The sequence below is a fragment of the Gobio gobio genome (assembly GCF_949357685.1).
Source record: "Gobio gobio genome assembly, chromosome: 13".
Classification (NCBI taxonomy): domain Eukaryota; kingdom Metazoa; phylum Chordata; class Actinopteri; order Cypriniformes; family Gobionidae; genus Gobio; species Gobio gobio.
The window spans coordinates 2,954,519-2,975,194 of NC_137106.1; the positions used below are offsets into that span (position 1 = coordinate 2,954,519).

A 20,676-nucleotide genomic window follows, 5' to 3' on the forward strand; every position below is an offset into this window, starting at 1 on the left:
CTGGAGGTCAACCCAGAGCAGCTGGGGAGACTAGATTTAACACTACAAAATCATCCTCAAACTAAATATATAAAAGTATAAAATCCCACAGAATTACAATCATCTCAAGATTTATATGGAATAACAAGCGCCCTCGGCTACGTCTGTCCTTACTCTATCTACCATACGAACGAGGAGGGCTTAAAGTACCAAATATTAAGCTTTACTATTGGGCAGCACAGCTTTGTTCTGCTATGTACTACTTTATAGATACAGACCATCCAGCATGGATAGATATAGAAAAAAATGGAATAATAATTCCATTACAGATGTATCTTTACTCTTCTTCAATTAAAATGCTCAAAAAAACTACGCACAATCCTTTCCTTAGGAATACCATTTCTGTATGGTATGACGCACATAATTTCTTAGATGAAGCAATTACATTATCAGGTCTGTCACCAATCTGGGGTAATACAAATTTTGTGCCTGGAAGAAGTGACAAGGGATTTAAAAATTGGATGTATAAGGGAGTAAGCCAAGTAAAAGATTTATATGAGGGAGGTATAATGATGTCATTTCAACAACTGATGAGAAAACATGATATCCCTCAGAAACATTTTTTCAAGTATTTACAAATAAGAAGTTTTATATATTCTGAAACCAAAACTTATTCAGAACCCCTTTTGTCAACTATTGAAAATCACACTTTAAAAAATGTAAGGGAAAAGGGCAATCTGTCATTCTTTTACAATATACTTTTAGAAGGATCAAAAGAGAATTCATTATCTTATTTAACAGCATGGAAGAATGATCTTCAAGAAGACATATCTAAAGAAGAGTGGGTGGAATCTTGTTTGTTTGCCCAAAATCACAGTGTCAATACTGGGGTTAAATTGCTGCAATATAAATGGCTTATGTGGACCTCCATTACCCCAGTCAAATTGCATAAATTTAATCCAAATATTCCTGAGAGCTGTTTAAAATGCAAACAAGAAATTGGTACTCTTTATCATTGTATATGGGAGTGTAATGAGATTCAAAGATTTTGGAAGAAGATAGTTTTCTTGATTGGTAAATTGACTGAAGAAAATGTTCCTCTTGCACCCAAACTTTGTCTATTTCATATATACCCAGTGAATTTGGAGATGAATGCAAGAAAGCGCAAACTGGTTGATTTTAGTTTGCTCCAGGCAAAGCGCGCTATTGCTTTAAAATGGAAGGAGACCCAAGGACCCTCGTCTAACCAATGGTTTAAAGGAATGACCAGTAACCTTGCTATGGAAAAACTGACTTAAGTAGTTAAAGGGAAACTAAAAGACTTTTACAAAATTTGGACCCCTTTTTTGCACTATTGTAACCAAGTAGACCAGACAATATGGGATGATTAAACTATATCCATCTCTTGTGTTTTGGACATGCCCAGTGTGTAATGCAGTTCCTGTATTCCAGCAAAATAACTAAATACTCCTGTTAAAGTAGCGAAGTTAAACTACACAATGAAAGGCTGTGAACTGTGATGTATCAAAATGTATGTCTCACTTGTTTAATTTTATGTTTTAGTTTTGTTCTAAATGTCATGTAATGTTTATTTATTTCAATATTTCTTTTTTTTGTGTTTTTTTTTTTCATTAATATTTATTCATTTATTTATTGTTCTAATCTTCAAACAAATGCCAATAAATATATTTTGAAAAAAAAAAGAATCAATCATCTCTAGATTACATATGAAAGCAGAGAAAGAGATATTTATTTTTAGCCTGGCGTGGCCATAATCAATTCTAGTCAGAATATGAGTCTGGTACCGCTCCATTGAGCTTTGATTATGGGGCGTGTTTCAACCGAGCCAGGAAAGACCTCAATTGGATAGACCCACAACCAATCAGAGCAACGGAGCGACGCGTAACGTTAGTTGTCAAATGTCAACAGAACTCAACTGCACTGTTGCCAAGTCCGTGTTTTTCTCCATGTCCGCGGGTTGAAGCGACCCCAATTATGTGATTATATAAACCCAGGAATGCGAATTTTAGCAGGCAACCTTGCCAAAATAACATATTTTGCCAACCAAACGCCATTTTTTTCCGGAGAACACCCCGGAAAGTTATTGTTTTGGGCTATAGTTTTGAGTAGCAATTGTGCACGACATTGCAAAAACACTTGGAAACCCTGTCTGCACACACGCTGGATTAAGTAACGTTACAAGAAAAAGATGAATGTAAACGATCTTTGCCAGTAATAAAATTATTTAAGGATACACAGAGTACTTACCAACACGATCATCGTTTCTGAGAGAAATAGTGAAGGTGAACGCATATACGAACAAGTTCTCCGTTTAGGATAAGAGCAAATTCAACCCAAGAGCCTTCGATGACGTGGATGTTTACGTTACTGTTTATCATCTGTCCATCATCGTCTAAAGCCCGCCCTGACAATTTCATTGGTCCGAACAGTTTCTGTTCGGGCATAATTACTCCTCTATGGAGCGAGTCCAGACCGAATTGCCCGAGCAAAAAAAATTGTGGGCGGGGCTAAATTCGGCTGGCATCCAGGCTAATTTATTTTGATTATCCTTGATTATTCAGGTTATGGATATAATGAAAGAATCATTGAACAGGATATGTGTATAAAAGAAGAGACAATCCGTTTCAACAAAAAAAACAGAGATGAAAACTAAACTTAAGTAAGAAATTTACTTTTGCTATGGTTAAATACATGTTCAGTAATATCTTCCAGAGATTTTTTTAATTTTGGCGCTATTTTTTCTCTAAATAATGTTGATATGGCAATTAGTAAATACACTAAGTTTCGTCATTCTGGGATGTGTGGAAAGGGTTAAAACATGCGTGTTACAACTAACCCTGCGTTAGGTTGTGCCCCGCGCTCCCCTATTTACGGCATTTAACCTGGTAGATATACAGTACATGTTATGGGGTAGAATTAAATAAACGGCCAATTTTGTTTGCGTACCTTCTCTGTCGCCTCAATTTGAGAACCACTGTACAAGTGAACTGCCGAGGCAAAAGTCAGGGTATCTAGTTAACTTTCAGGTAACAATGTAGCAAATTCACCTCAAGTTAGCTAAATCCCATAGAAAGTTTATGGAGCGGTGGCTAACGGCAATTATCATGACTAAAAATATTAAATGTCTAAATTACAGCATGGGCACATTAAATTTGACATCTAGTGGTATTTTAAGCATTACATTAAGCACATTTTCTGTTTTTGGGTTTACACATGACAACTTACCAGCATAAAAGATATTAGTTGATGCTCCTTTTCTTCGCTCCACTGCCGCTGAGAGGCCGCCATCTTGTTTGAAAATGTTCAGAAATATCCAAGCCGGTCACGTGATCGGCGGCTAGCATTCTGATTGGAGGATCTCAAAAAGTTGCCCACGACCGATCTAAAGTATCCAGATAGAAATATGTTGCCCATTCTCAATGAGAAAGTGCCCAAGCAACATCGCCCGGCAACATTGCTCAAAAAGTTGCCCCGTGTATCATCACCTTTAGGGTTCAAAAGTTATTAAGACACACCTTCAGTGCTTGGCCCCTAAATATCTGTTGATTGCTACTAAAACAGTTTGTTATTGTAGGGAAATTGAATTGTGCTGAATGTTAGATTCATTAAAGGGTTATTTCGCCCAAAAATGAAAATTCTGTCATTTAATTACTTACCCTCATGCCGTTCGACACCCGTAAGACCTCCGTTCATCTTCGGAACACAAATGAAGATATTTTAGTGTAAATCTGATGGCTCAGAAAGGCCTCCATTGGCTCAATGGCACGGTTCACTCTCAAGACCCTTAAAAGACACTAAAGACGTTGTTACAAAGTCCATCTCACTACAGCGGCTCTACAATAACTTTATGAAGACGAGAATAGTTTTTGTGCGCAAAAAAACCCTAAATAACGACTTATATAGTGATGACGATTTCAAAACACTGCCTCATGAAGCTTCGAAGCGTTATGAATCAGTGAGTCGATTCATGATTCGGATCGCGTGTCAAACCGCCAAACTGCTGAAATTTGGCGATTCAAACTGCTGAATCAACTCACTGATTCATAACGCTTCGAAGCTTCATGAGGCCGTGTTTTGAAATCGTCATCACTATATAAGTCGTTATTTAGGGTTTTTTTGCGCACAAAAACTATTCTCGTCTTCATAAAGTTATTGTAGAGCCACTGTAGTGTGATGGACTTTGTAACAACGTCTTTAGTGTCTTTTAAGGGTCTTGAGAGTGTAAAGTGCATTGTGCAAATGGAGGCCTTTCAGAGCCATCAGATTTACACTAAAATATCTTCATTTGTGTTCCGAAGACGAACGGAGGTCTGACGGGTGTCGAACGACATGAGGGTAAGTAATTAATGACAGAATTTTCATTTTTGGGCGAACTAACCCTTTAAGAGTTATAATAATCCTGCTGTCCTTTATGTTCGAGCATTAGCATATCAGAGAGTCACCAACTATAAAGAACCTCTTTTAGAAAGCAAATTTGCATCTTCAGAATGAAACCAAAGTCCACCTGTCAAATATTTGCATGCCTATTGTATGTAACATTTCAAGATAAGTAATACACACGGATAGACACATATTTGGTTAATACAAAATACCAAAACACTGGCTTGTATGCTCTGTTATACATCTAAATACCTCTCTTGTCATTCTTCATCGTTCTGAAGTCTGCTTTACTTCTATAGTGCTTCATATAGATTTAAAGTGATAATGAAGACAATAGTGAGATTATCCATTATAATGACCCCAAAAACATCACATTAGTCAAACTCATAAATGTCTGAATGTCATTCATTGCGTGACAAAATAACAAAACAAGTGTTGTGAAAGACACAAACGACACATTGTGTTTTACAATGATTGCAACTATTATTACATTTGTAGTTAGTATTTATTTGCTATACTTACATTGTTCTCTGTTATCAAATGTGACTTGATAAACTGGAAATGAATGTAAATGAACACTGAAATTCACAGTTAAAGCACAAATAGTCATGATTTTCATGTATGCAAATGAAGCGTATGTCAGTGTTTCAGTGTCTGAGCTGTGGATCATAATCATACGGCTTCATATGTGAACGGATGAAACTCTCTCTCCTCTTGGACTGTGGACTTTCATCTCAAGAATGTAAGAAAATGCTTTAAGATTTACAACCAATATCTGTAAAAAAGGCAAATCAAACTCTTGTGTCTCTATCAGGCTGTTTTTGGGAGTTATGTCTCGGCAAAAGCAGACTTTGCTGTGGCTGATGTTCGTCTGTTGTGCTTTAGGCCAGATAAGTATGTCGCTTTACATGATAAATTACATTTATCAACTTTAAAAGAAAGCCTTATAATGTTGTGTTTGTTTGTGCAGCCTGCTCGAAAATAATGATCATTGGAGAAAATTTGACCAATGCATATTTCGAGAACTTAAATAGATCAACTTGCACAGGTAGATGTGAAATATACTGCATATTCATTTTCTGAAAGTGCTTGTGATGACAGATTCATAGAGATAATGCCTTTTTATTCCAGCTATAAACGTGACATGTCCATCGGCTTGTGAAATACTGATAGGGAATTTTTGCATAATGACCGTCAAACCAAACTCCACTTCCACGGGTAACAGTGATATTTTCATATTATATACTGCTATAATCTTTTGTTCAAATTTTGAATTATCTTCTGTTTTTATATTTTCGGTTTGCAATTAAATTTTAGTTACATTTTTAATAATTTTGTTATGTTATTTCATCCCTTTTAGTTATTTTTAAGAATTTATATTTAGGTTTAATTTACGTTTATTTCAGTTTAATCTTCCAACTTAGGCCTATTTTATGCCAGTTAGTTGCCAAGGCAAAATTTTAGTTTTTCCATCTTTTTTTCTTCAATTAATTAAAAAAATGTTTTATTGATAACAACCCTGGGTAAAACCTGCATATATGTCAATTACAAACCATTATTGAGTTGATGTGTTCTCATCAAATGTAAAATGTTCTCTCTTGTTTCCAGGACATTGCAAAGCATCAAACAAAACATACAATTTCAACATTGCAAACAACCACGGGACATATGAAGTCAGAATGAATGAGATGCTTCAAGACATCATAATGTGGTTTTTACCAAATGAATCTAAGTGTCTGCCATCAGCAGTCCTGAATTCAATAGGTGCGTGCCGTCAGATGCAGTGTGTAACACACACACACACACACACACACACACACACACACACCGCATGAGTACAGGTATGCGCTTGTGTTTTCATGAGTACGGGTTACATTTTGAATTCTGAATATTCTATCAATCAACGCAAAGCAAAAATTTCACCCTGGACCACAAAACCAGTCATAGGGTCAATTTTTTTAAAAAAATTGAGACTTATACATTATATGAAAGCGGAATAAATAAGATTTCCATTGATGTGTGGTTTGTTAGGATAGGCAACTATTTGAAAATCTGGAATCTGAGGGTGCAAAAATATTAAAAAATTGAGAAAAACACCTTTAAAGTTGTCCAGATGAAGTCCTTAGCAAGGCATATTACCACTACTAATATTTCTTTATATATTTACGTTAGGAAATTTACTAATAATTAACTAATTTACAAATGGAATAATCATGTGTCTTTAGTAAAGTGAGAATAAATAGTATTATAATATGGGGATTTTGAATGCTTGAATCTGATTGGTTGACGAATTGGTGTGCAATTGATTATTTTCAAGGAAACGAACAAATAAAGTAGTTCCAGGCAGGTTTTGACCGCATTACAGTTCCATATCACTCCGCCAAAAATGATTTCAGTTATTTCAAAGGTCCTAAAAAATCAAAAGAACCAAAACCCACAATGACACAAACAATAGGGGTGTAATGGTACACAAAACTGACGGTTCGGTGTGTACCTTGGTTTTGAAGTCACGGTTTGGTACGGGTTCGGTACAGCAGGGGAGAGGAAACGAAATATGAAATGAAACAGTGGTTTACTGAACAAATTGTGTCTGTCCTTAAATTAATTCAATTATAACTAAACGTTTCTTAAACATGATCTTAATATCCTAATGATTTTTGGCATAAAAGAAAAATGGATCATTTTGAACCATACAATGCATTGTTGTCTATTGCCACAAATATCCAGGGTCACGTATAGAACAAACAGAAGACTGAAATCATTTACAAACCAGACTATTTGAATGGAGTCTGCATGCAATGAGTTCTTGAGAATCAGCAGGTCATGTTACAACCACAGACTATTTTACACTAGCTTTTACACTAGTTTAGATTAGGGATATTTAGCAAATGTTGTAATAATTTTGTTTCTTCCCTTCTGCTTGATCCAGATGTGACTTGTCAGAACAGCAACACTGTAACCCCAACAACAAACACCCTGACCACCACCTCCACCTCCACCTCCACCTCCTGCAATACACGTAATCAATGCCCACACAAAAGTAAGATTTTACCCTCTTCTACAGTATAATCCTATGTGTTGTACAACCTGATTAAAAGATTATTACATATTAAAGTAGAAGCCTCATTCTCTCTTAAGTCTAGATTTACATATTACGATTCGGCTGGTTCTTCAAGAATTTACATTGTCAATGGGAAAGTCCAATATAAGACTATATATAGCAAAATATTCCAAGCATTTTCCATGCAGCCTTTCTTTTTATCAAAACAATGCCATATATATTTGTATATATTAGCATAAATATCAAGATAAGGATTATATGAAGACAGATTATGCTGAAAGGAATGCTGTGAAAAGTATTTATAATATATAATAGGGGTGTAATGGTACACAAAACTGACGGTTCGGCACGTACCTCAGTATAGGTTCGGTACAGCCGTTTTACAAAATTGCTTTTTATTTATTTTTATTAAACAGTGGTTTACTGAAAAAAAAAATGTCTAAAAGTAACTAAAACTAAAAGTTTCTTAAAGATAATGCTGTAAACTATACAGGGAGCCCTTACTTACACATTACTGTAATATTAAAGGTTAATAACAGAGCCCAAACTATTAGCCTAAATTCAGTTGCTATTTATTTTTAGATATAATAATCAACACTCATAAGCTTCACATAAGGCAGTTTTTGCATTAACTTCTAAATCTAATTATCATTTTTTTCTCCAATTCGGTGTTGAAATATAATCATTTATACACAGTGTCTGTCATTTTCATGACATAGCCTATTTATTTAAACATACATTAAATAATCAAGACATCACTAACAGGCTAATATAGGTCATATATATTTAGCGAAAGAGTTTGTTTCTCTAGTGAACTAACAACTGTGGACACTGAATGACTTCTGAGGTAACAGTTAAATGTGATGCTACGTGACATTGTTTATAAGCTATTTTATTAACGCCTTTCCGCGGTTAAAACGATTTAGCGATTACACAACATATGATACGTTTCAGTAAGTTGTAATGTATCCTCAACATACCTTAAGAGATATTAATTTAATTTATGTTTATTCTTTATGCTGCATTCACACCAAACGCGAATAGAGCGTCAAAATCGTGTCTACCGTGTCTAGTTGGACGCTTGAACATTTTGAATCCATTCGTATAAATCGAGCGTTTGAAACGAAATAGACATTTTTCATTTTCCTTAAAAATATATATTAATCATTAATAGCCACACAAATGTGGTCCAGGCAACTCCTACATTATCTTCACTGCATGTATATTTAAATATCTTAAAAAAAAGTTAAGTTATGAAACTTCCCTTTGCCCTCAGTCGATTTGGCAGACAAGAAATTATAGATTCATGAAACCAAAGATCGGCCATTAGATATTCACAAGACGAACCACTACAGGACATCAGAGCCAGCGGCAATCGCGGGGTTAATGAGCGCTGAGCGCCCGGTGATCGCCTGGATCTCACAACTCCAAAAATGATGCGCGCTTTCTCATCACATCACTTCACCACGTGACCGGAGCGAGCAGGCTCCTGATTGGTTGACTAACGGCAAATTTGAATAGGCGAATTGACGCCAAAGTAAAAATTTTCAAATTCAAGCGAATTCGCTTCAAACGCGTGAATGCACAAAAAGCACCACTCGCGTGCATCGCTCAAGATGCTCAATTCGCATCAAATTCGCATCATTCGTGCAAACTGGACGCGCGAATGAGGCGGAATTGCGTCCATCGTGCCGCGCGAAATGAGTCTATCACATCGCAGGACCTCCAGACGCGCGTCAACGCGCCTTTCCATTGACTTAACATTGAAATCACTCGCTCCTGATGCTCTATTCGCGTTTGGTGTGAACGCAGCATTAGGAAGAGATGATCGCGTTCACTCGCGCTGGCGCTTGAAGTTGAACTGACGCGTCTATACAGCGCCTATACAGTCACGTCACATTAAAGAGCGTCAAAACGGCATTTATTGTTTGAATTTTTCATGATAAAACGGACTGAATACTTCATATGTTCGTGTGGGAACTCGGATTGAAGTGTGTTCCGCGCTTTAAACAAGCCGACTGTTAACTGATAAAGATTGCATTTGCATACACGCGTACACCGCACCGAAAGCCCCGTACCGAAACGGTTGGATACGAGTACCGTTACACCCCTAATATATATTCATGACATGATACATAATCAAAAAAATACAAATTAAACAATAAATAACATAAAGAATAGGGACATTCTAAAATGCTTAATGTGAACTTAACAATAGTGATATTCACCTCTGGTGCTGTTCCGTCATTTTTGACCAGAACATTTTTTTTTATTTAAATTTTTTACTTCATCAGAATGGTACAAAACTTGTTAAAGGTTTTGGCACTTGCCATGTGAACACACACACACACACACACACACACACACACACACACACACACACACACACACACACACACACACACACACACACACACACACACACACACACACACACACACACACACACACACACACACACACACACACACACACACACACACAAATCATAGACATGATTCGAAAAGGTCCTCACAGTCCTGAATGATGTATTCGGTATACATTATTGATGATGCATAATAAATATTGATCAGGCATAACATTATGATCACGTTCCAAATATTGTGGCGGGGTCAGGGGTCAGCATGGGCACTGGTCAGCGGCTGTGCCGCCCCATACACAACAAACTGAGATGCTCTGTGTATTTTGAGCCCTTTCTATCAGAACCAGCATTAACTTCTTGAGCAGTTTGAGCTCCAGTAGTTCGTCTGTTTGATCGGACCACACGGGCATCAATGAGCCTCGGCCGCCCATGACCCTGAGGCCGGTTCTCCACTGGTCCTCCATGACCCTGTGGCCGGTTCTCCACTGGTCCTTCATGACCCTGTGGCCGGTTCTCCACTGGTCCTCCATGACCCTGTGGCCGGTTCTCCACTGGTCCTCCATGACCCTGTGGCCGGTTCTCCACTGGTCCTTCATGACCCTGTGGCCGGTTCTCCACTGGTCCTTCATGACCCTGTGGCCGGTTCTCCACTGGTCCTTCATGATCCTGTGGCCGGTTCTCCACTGGTCCTTCATGACCCTGTGGCCAGTTCTCCACTGGTCCTTCACTTTTGATAGAGACTGACCACTGCAGACCGGGAACACCCCACAAGAGCTGCAGTTTTGGAGATGCTCTGACCCGTCACAATCTGGCCCTTGTCAAACTCGCTCAAATCCTTACACTTGCCCATTTTTCCTGCTTCTAACACATCAACTCTGAGGACAAAATGTTCACTTGCTGCCTAATATATCCAGAGATCATCAGTGTTATTCACTGCATCATATTATATAATGTTATGCCTGATCGGTGTATATAGACAAGCAGATGTGCCTAAAATATGGATATATCATGCTAAATTGCATGTTAAATGTTTGCTTTGTACAAGTTTTATAGAGAAAACATGCAATTTAAAGTGTTATGTTCATATTCTGGCATCAGAATTAGCTCTCAGCAAATTTCCTATAATTTATGATGTCTCCGTGTACAGACGGTGGTGCTCGCCGTGCGGACTCTGAAAGGTTTTGTGAACCCAGAAAGACTGGCTCTTCCACAGATCAATAGCCACAATGGCAAAGAGCACTAGAGAATGTTACTACTACTGGTTGCCTTGTAGCATTTGTGATTGACATTCTGTTGTGTTTTATTCCTGTTGGTCTTTTATTACCTTCCAGCTGTTCTTAGTATACAAAGCTGTAGAAGTCAAAACAACTATGTTGAATTGTGTGTTGTCATGTTTTATTGAGGTTGTTTGAGTATCCCTCCTGTTGATCCTGGAGAGAGATGTAGAAACGATACACATGGCAATGAAACATGCAGCGGTAAGTCTGTGTCTATAAACTACTTAAACTTTCACACATCCATCAAAGTTCAATCAATCAAAATAAATAAAGTAGTCCTACAACATGCAAACGGACATCATGTATTTTCTAAGATAAGATTAGGGTAATATTGGGGTTTCTTGAGTTTTTAAACATAGAATGACTTGATTTGACAGTTTAGTGCAATTATGACACTCTTAGATTAAACAATTCTATGTAGAACCTTAAAGGGTTCCGTCATGACATCATTTATAGAACTTTTATGTGTTCTGTCATGACAATTTATAGAACTTTTATGGGTTCCGTCATCACATCATTTGTAGAACTTTTATGTGTTCTGTCATGACAATTTATAGAACTTTTATGTATTCTGTCATGACATTTTTATAGAACTTTTTATGGGTTCCATCATTACATCATTTGTAGAACTTTTCTGGGTTCCGTCATGACATCATTTGTAGAACTTTTATGGGTTCCATCATGACATGATTTATAGAACTTTTATCGGTTCGGTCATGACATCATTTATAGAACTTTTATGGGTTCCGTAGTGACATAATTTATAGAACTTTTATGGGTTCCGTCATGACATCATTTATAGAACTTTTATGGGTTCCGTCATGACATCATTTATAGAACTTTATGGGTTCGGTCATGACATCATTTATAGAACTTTTATGGGTTCCGTAGTGACATAATTTATAGAACTTTTATGGGTTCCGACATGACATCATTTATAGAACTTTTATGGGTTCCGTCATGACATCATTTATAGAACTTTATGGGTTCGGTCATGACATCATTTATAGAACTTTATGGGTTCGGTCATGACATCATTTATAGAACTTTTATGGGTTCCGTCATGACATCATTTATAGAACTTTATGGGTTCGGTCATGACATCATTTATAGAACTTTTATGGGTTCCGTAGTGACATCATTTGTAGAACTTTTATGGGTTCCATCATGACATGATTTATAGAACTTTTATCGGTTCGGTCATGACATCATTTATAGAACTTTTATGGGTTCCGTAGTGACATAATTTATAGAACTTTTATGGGTTCCGTCATGACATCATTTATAGAACTTTTATGGGTTCCGTCATGACATCATTTATAGAACTTTATGGGTTCGGTCATGACATCATTTATAGAACTTTTATGGGTTCCGTAGTGACATAATTTATAGAACTTTTATGGGTTCCGTCATGACATAATTTATAGAACTTTTATGGGTTCCGTCATGACATCATTTATAGAACTTTACGGGTTCGGTCATGACATCATTTATAGAACTTTTATGGGTTCCGTAGTGACATAATTCATAGAACTTTTATGGGTTCCGTAGTGACATAATTTATAGAACTTTTATGGGTTCCGACATGACATCATTTATAGAACTTTATGGGTTCCGTCATGACATCATTTATAGAATCCGTCATGACATCAATTATAGAACTTTTATGAGTTCCGTCATGACATAATTTATAGAAATGTATGGGTTCCGTCATGACATCATTTATAGAATCCGTCATGACATCATTTATAGAACTTTTATGGGTTCCGTCATGACATCATTTATAGAATCCGTCATGACATCATTTATAGAACTTTTATGGGTTCAGTCATGACATCATTTATAGAACTTTTATGGGTTCCGTCATGACATCATTTATAGAACTTTATGGGTTCGGTCATGACATCATTTATAGAACTTTTATGGGTTCCGTAGTGACATAATTTATAGAACTTTTATGGGTTCCGTCATGACATCATTTATAGAACTTTATGGGTTCCGTCATGACATCATTTATAGAATCCGTCATGGCATCAATTATAGAACTTTTATGGGTTCCGTCATGACATCATTTATAGAAATTTATGGGTTCTGTCATGACATCATTTATAGAATCCGTCATGACATCATTTATAGAACTTTTATGGGTTCCGTCATGACATCATTTATAGAATCCGTCATGACATAATTTATAGAACTTTTATGGGTTCGGTCATGACATCATTTATAGAATCCGTCATGACATCATTTATAGAACTTTTATGGGTTCCGTCATGACATAATTTATAGAACTTTTATGGGTTCTGTCATGATATCATTTATAGAATCCATCATGACATCATTTATAGAACTTTTATGGGTTCCGTTATGACATCATTTATAGAACTTTTATGGGTTCCGTCATGACATCACTTATAGAATCCGTCATGACATAATTTATAGAACTTTTATGGGTTCCGTCATGACATCATTTATAGAACTTTTATGGGTTCCGTCATGACATCATTTATAGAATCCGTCATGACATAATTTATAGAACTTTTATGGGTTTGGTCATGACATCATTTGTAGAACTTTTCTGGGTTCCGTCATGACATCATTTGTAGAACTTTTATGGGTTCCATCATGACATGATTTATAGAACTTTTATCGGTTCGGTCTTGACATCATTTATAGAACTTTTATGCGTTCCGTAGTGACATAATTTATAGAACTTTTATGGGTTCCGTCATGACATCATTTATAGAACTTTTATGGGTTCCGTCATGACATAATTTATAGAACTTTATGGGTTCGGTCATGACATCATTTATAGAACTTTTATGGGTTCCGTAGTGACATAATTTATAGAACTTTTATGGGTTCCGACATGACATCATTTATAGAACTTTATGGGTTCCGTCATGACATCATTTATAGAATCCGTCATGACATCAATTATAGAACTTTTATGAGTTCCGTCATGACATCATTTATAGAAATGTATGGGTTCCGTCATGACATCATTTATAGAATCCGTCATGACATCATTTATAGAACTTTTATGGGTTCCGTCATGACATCATTTATAGAATCCGTCATGACATCATTTATAGAACTTTTATGGGTTCAGTCATGACATCATTTATAGAACTTTTATGGGTTCCGTCATGACATCATTTATAGAACTTTTATGGGTTCGGTCATGACATCATTTATAGAACTTTTATGGGTTCCGTCATGACATCATTTATAGAACTTTTATGGGTTCTTTCATGACATCATTTATAGAACTTTTATGGGTTCCGTCATGACATCATTTATAGAATCCGTCATGACAATTTATAGAACTTTTATGGGTTCGGTCATGACATCATTTATAGAAATTTATGGGTTCCGTCATGACATCACTTATAGAATCCGTCATGACATAATTTATAGAACTTTTATGGGTTCCGTCATGACATCATTCATAGAACTTTTATGGGTTCCGTCATGACATCATTTATAGAATCCGTCATGACATCATTTATAGAACTTTTATGGGTTTGGTCATGACATCATTTGTAGAACTTTTCTGGGTTCCGTCATGACATCATTTGTAGAACTTTTATGGGTTCCATCATGACATGATTTATAGAACTTTTATCGGTTCGGTCTTGACATCATTTATAGAACTTTTATGCGTTCCGTAGTGACATAATTTATAGAACTTTTATGGGTTCCGTCATGACATCATTTATAGAACTTTTATGGGTTCCGTCATGACATCATTTATAGAACTTTATGGGTTCGGTCATGACATCATTTATAGAACTTTTATGGGTTCCGTAGTGACATAATTTATAGAACTTTTATGGGTTCCGACATGACATCATTTATAGAACTTTATGGGTTCCGTCATGACATCATTTATAGAATCCGTCATGACATCAATTATAGAACTTTTATGAGTTCCGTCATGACATCATTTATAGAAATGTATGGGTTCCGTCATGACATCATTTATAGAATCCGTCATGACATCATTTATAGAACTTTTATGGGTTCCGTCATGACATCATTTATAGAATCCGTCATGACATCATTTATAGAACTTTTATGGGTTCAGTCATGACATCATTTATAGAACTTTTATGGGTTCCGTCATGACATCATTTATAGAACTTTTATGGGTTCGGTCATGACATCATTTATAGAACTTTTATGGGTTCCGTCATGACATCATTTATAGAACTTTTATGGGTTCTTTCATGACATCATTTATAGAACTTTTATGGGTTCCGTCATGACATCATTTACAGAATCCGTCATGACAATTTATAGAACTTTTATGGGTTCGGTCATGACATCATTTATAGAAATTTATGGGTTCCGTCATGACATCATTTATAGAATCCGTCATGAGATCATTTATAGAACTTTTATGGGTTCCGTCATGACATCATTTATAGAACTTTTATGGGTTCCGTCATGACATCATTTATAGAATCCGTCATGACAATTTATAGAACTTTTATGGGTTCCGTCATGACATCATTTATAGAAATTTATGGGTTCCGTCATGACATCATTTATAGAATCCGTCATGACATTATTTATAGAACTTTTATGGGTTCCGTCATGACATCATTTATAGAACTTTTATGGGTTCGGTCATGACATCATTTATAGAATCCGTCATGACATAATTTATAGAACTTTTATGGGTTCCGTCATGACATAATTTATAGAACTTTTATGGGTTCGGTCATGACATAATTTATAGAACTTTTATGGGTTCCGTCATGACATCATTTATAGAACTTTTATGGGTTCCGTCATGACATCACTTATAGAATCCGTCATGACATAATTTATAGAACTTTTATGGGTTCCGTCATGACATCATTTATAGTTCCGTCATGACATCATATATAGTTCCGTCATGAAATCATTTATAGAACTTTTATGTGTTCTGTCATGACATCATTTATAGAACTTTTATGGGTTCCGTCATCATTTCAAGCATTTAGTTCAATCCACTTTGAGTTCATTTTTAATTGTAGGGTAAGGTACGGGTTGTGTCGAGCCATTCGTTAGTCCGGTTGTTTGATGAGAAAAATATGAAATGTAGCTGCAATAAACACGTTAAGAATCCGTACAGATGTAGAAGCGAAGGACTTTTATTCTGCTGTGCGGAACTGAGGAAGAACCGATGACGGAATAGTTTGATCTTTGGCTGACCAATCAGCAGAAAGGGGCGTATAATTCCCGCCCTCGTGTAGAAATCGAATATTCAAACTGTTTATTCATTTTTCTACCTCTGAACAAAAAATCAAGTCGAAATCTCGTTTTTCATTTTTCTACTTTCAATATTAAATCAAAAATTGACTGAACGAAGGATACACGGATTATAGATGCATGGACTTCAAAAATGACCCATCAAGTCAATGCCATTATAAAGCTTGGAAGAGCCAGGACATTTTTAATATAACTCTGATTGTTTTCGTCTGAAAGAAGAATGTCACACCTAAAATGACTTGAGGGAGAGTAAATCATGGGCTAATTTTCATTTTCGGGGGAACTATCCCTTTAAATGGTGCCAATGTACCAATTAAGCCCATTCCAGACTTCTGACTTTATTCATAAAATATCAAATTTCATATTTTAAAATTTACATAAACTAATTAATACATTTTTACAAGTGATAAATCTTGCATTTTAACAAATTATTTTTTCTTATAAACCATGGCACTATCTATGAAAAACACCTAAACGTAGATTTTGATAGACTTAATAGGTACACTTACCCTAATTAAATGTTAAGAATAAACATACTTTATCACTAGAAAAATTGATATAACTTGTAAATATAACGAAATCATTCTCCTTTAAAGAGTCAAGAACCCTAGAGTTCTACACATAACCCCACTGAACCTTCTTTCTAACAGTTTATGTGATGAACATGTCTCTATTGTATAATGCTGAAATGAAGTGTTTCTTATGATATATGACATATTAGAGCACTTTAATATTTTAATTATTGCACAATTGCACAGATATATAATTCAAATCTATTCCTTATTTCTGTTTGTTGACGCGCAAGAAGAAAGCAAATATGTTCTGAATTTCAACGGGAGTGAATGGATGTGTGTCTGTGAAAGATCAACTACTACCATGCCACCATCACACACCACCACTATCAATTCAACTACCAGTTTCTCACCATCTGAGACAACTGACAATCCATCTACCAGTTTCTCACCATCTGAGACAACTGACAATCCATCTACCAGTTTCACACCATCTGAGACAACTGACAATCCATCTACCAGTTTCTCACCATCTGAGACAACTGACAATCCAACTACCAGTTTCACACCATCTGAGGCATCTAACAATCCAACTACCAATTTCACACCATCTGACACAAGACCCACTGTTCCACCACCTGAGATGAATATCACTCTAAATGATACAACAGACAAGAGTAAACCTTTGAAGCCCTCAGAAGCATCGTAAGTGTGCGGTTACCACTGGCTATAAAGTCTAAAACTCTAGTACAGAACACCAAGTGATTCAATCAATTTTGCAGAGAAACTCTGGAGAAACTGGGCTCTCTGTTGGAGCTGATGGAAAAAAGCAATAAAAGCAATGCGGCGATTGTGATGGGGGATGTTATTGGTGTTCTCCAAAGACAAGCCAAGAACACAAAAAGCAAAGACATTCAAATATGCTACTCTTCAGATCAGAACATGATCAACGTAAGGCATGAGGAGCATTAAAGCATGTCCATTTGGCTTGGATTTTATTGATTTATCAGTGTTAATTCCTCTTTTATATCCACAGGTTGTTGAGAATACCCAGAAGACAGGCTTTCCCTGGTCTGTAAAGATTCCCAGCGAGGCCTTCAATAAATCACGACTGGTAAACAATGGAAGTGCGTATGTTGGAGTTTTACGGTTCAAAAACATGGGAAATAAGGTAATGTGTGCATTGAGTTCCTATTTTTGGACAAATATTTTTTATTCACACATTTATATTTGATCATTAATGATTGCTTTTTAATTCTTGTATGGTATGTTTTCTTATTTAGAATGAAACTGAAAATTACACTGTTTTGAACGATGAGGTTTATGGAATAACGATGGGCGCCAATATCTCCAACCTTACCAACAATATTGAAATGCTCATTACAAAGACAGACCTGGGAACAAAGGTTTTGTTGTGAAACTTATTATATAATAATCAGACACTGTGAAGGCAAAACAATAATCAAACGTGTTCTTACAGGTCGATAATGCGTCCTGCAGCTCTTGGGGTGGCCAAGGTAAATTCACTTATCGCTGTATTGATCAGTTCCCATCAAGTTATTTTATATAATTCATTTAATTTGCCGCTCTTTCTTCTTTAAAGGAAATCTCACATGGACCACGTCCGGCTGTAAGACAGAAAAAATCGACAATGACACCATAAAGTGCTCGTGTTCACATCTGACGTTCTTTGCAGTGCTGATGGTGAGAAGCTTCTCAGTTTCATTTAACGATCCCATGAAATTAATATCAATCTTTTAGTCCACGTCTATATGCTAATGAACTTGTACAAAATGACTAAAGAAACTTAACAGATATATGCATTTAAAATTTAAAGTCTATCTCTTCTGGGAAAAATCTAACATATTGACAGCAAAAAGTTTAGTCCAAAAATGGGTAACACTTTATAATAACGTTCAGTTGTAAGTCATTTATAAGTGGTTAGTTAATGATGAACTAATCATTTACAAAACATTCATAAATTTGATTATCAAGTGATATGCTAACATTTTATGCATGTTTTGTAAATTCCGTTACAAGTCATTTACAAGTGATTAGTAAATGATTAACTAATAATTTACAAAACATGACTATGCGTTCATAAATGATTAATAAGTGAAATGTTAATTATTTTACATATGTTTTGTAGATTCAGTTATAAGTAATTTACAATTGAATAGTTAATGATGAACTAATAATTTACAAAACATGACTATGCATTTCATTAGTTTCATAAACTATTTACAAGTTATTAGATAATGATAAACGAATAATTTCGATATAAACGAATAATATACGATCATAAATTACTATTAAGTAATATGCTAACGATTTACAAATGTGTCGTAAGTTATCTTTAAAAAAATAGCATATCATAAAATAATCAAACAGATCCTTAGTAAATGGTTATTAAGTTACTAGTTAATATATTATTAATAACTGAAATGTAAACGTACCATTATCTCAATAAACAATTGTTAATCATGAACAAATGATGATCAAACCATTAGTAAATGATGAGTATATAATTTATTGATGCATTGTTAAAGTTGTAATCATTTATGAATGTTTTGTAAATGATTAGTTCATCATTAACTAACCACTTATAAATGACTTACAACTGAACGTTATTATAAACTGTTACCCAAAAAGGTTTCTAGAATAATAAAATTTCTCCAATAATACCACCTACTTTTTTAAATGAAAGAAACAGAAATTATACTGCAGAAAAACCTTCAGAAGACATTAAAGAGCATCAAACACATGAATGAATGAATGAATAAATAAATGGAAAATAAATACATTGAGACATTAATAAGCAGAGGAAAGCAAACTAAACCTCATCAATATAATCATTACACAAATTCTCATATTGTTTTAATAATCTTTCACATTATTTATTACTAGTTAATCAAAAAGATTTGAGAAGTGAGTCTACCTTAATCAGTGGATGTGAGAGTTTAAGTGTTGTTTATGGATAAACAAAATCGAGAATATATTATTTAGGCTTGTTGGAAGCGTCAGCATAGTGGCAAATATGATCTTTTAACTTAAAAAGATTGGGCAACATAGTGGGTTTAACAAAATCAGAGTATATTAGGGCTGGACGATTAATCGAAAGGTAATCGAAGCTGAAATTCAGAACCTCTAACTAACGTAATTTTCCCATGTTGGTTATTTCGGTTTTAGTCATGTGACTCTGCCGCGTCAGTCACATCAAGTGCAGTTTGCAGGAAAGATTCAGGAGCAGTTATCTTTGTTTATACAATCTGGATGCTCAGTATTACTATAGTAATTGCATGTTTTCACAGTTTACACAGCTAAGTTAATCACCGTTCTTATTTGCAATGATACACACACACAGCCTGAAGCCAGATCACATTCACTTGTGTCCTCATGAAGTTTGTCAATTAAATTAGTTTAAAGGCTTGCCAGTTTGAACATTCAAGCGATTTTACACTATTCAAGAACAACAATATGGCAAACATCTCCGTTCAGTGCTCGTGTGCAGTGATGGAAATAACGGCGTTAGAGATAAACGACGTTACTAACGGAATTATTTTTTTCAGTAACGAGTAATCAAACGAATTACTGTTTCTCCCGTTACAAAGCCGTTAGCGTTACTGAAGAAAAAAAATGCGGCGTTAGTCGCGTTACTATAATTGAGCTCACTGAAGCGCTTTTCATCCGAACAGGCTCTCTGTCAGTCGGATCTGCAACGCGCGTGTGTGTGTGTGTGTGTGTGTGTGTGCGTGTGCGTGTGCGCGCGCACCAGCCATGCGTCTTGGGGGTGGGTGCGGTGGTACACATAACTGATGATGA

The 20,676-nt window shown here is 35.7% G+C and overlaps 1 protein-coding gene across 1 annotated transcript in view; it reads left to right on the forward strand.

The window, feature by feature from the left end:
* Window positions 1-5,050: 5,050 nt before the first annotated feature.
* The window catches only part of LOC307135992 (adhesion G-protein coupled receptor G1-like), a 29,868-nt gene continuing 14,242 nt past the window's right edge, over window positions 5,051-20,676 (forward strand). The window contains exons 1-13 of the mRNA XM_079832737.1: window positions 5,051-5,122; window positions 5,195-5,274; window positions 5,351-5,428; window positions 5,512-5,598; window positions 5,989-6,144; window positions 7,310-7,420; window positions 11,207-11,281; window positions 17,151-17,559; window positions 17,637-17,805; window positions 17,891-18,025; window positions 18,138-18,260; window positions 18,335-18,371; window positions 18,458-18,558. Of these exons, the coding sequence (XP_079688863.1) occupies window positions 5,121-5,122; window positions 5,195-5,274; window positions 5,351-5,428; window positions 5,512-5,598; window positions 5,989-6,144; window positions 7,310-7,420; window positions 11,207-11,281; window positions 17,151-17,559; window positions 17,637-17,805; window positions 17,891-18,025; window positions 18,138-18,260; window positions 18,335-18,371; window positions 18,458-18,558 (1,563 nt within the window). The 5' untranslated portion in view covers window positions 5,051-5,120. The remainder of the gene's footprint in view (window positions 5,123-5,194; window positions 5,275-5,350; window positions 5,429-5,511; window positions 5,599-5,988; window positions 6,145-7,309; window positions 7,421-11,206; window positions 11,282-17,150; window positions 17,560-17,636; window positions 17,806-17,890; window positions 18,026-18,137; window positions 18,261-18,334; window positions 18,372-18,457; window positions 18,559-20,676) is intronic.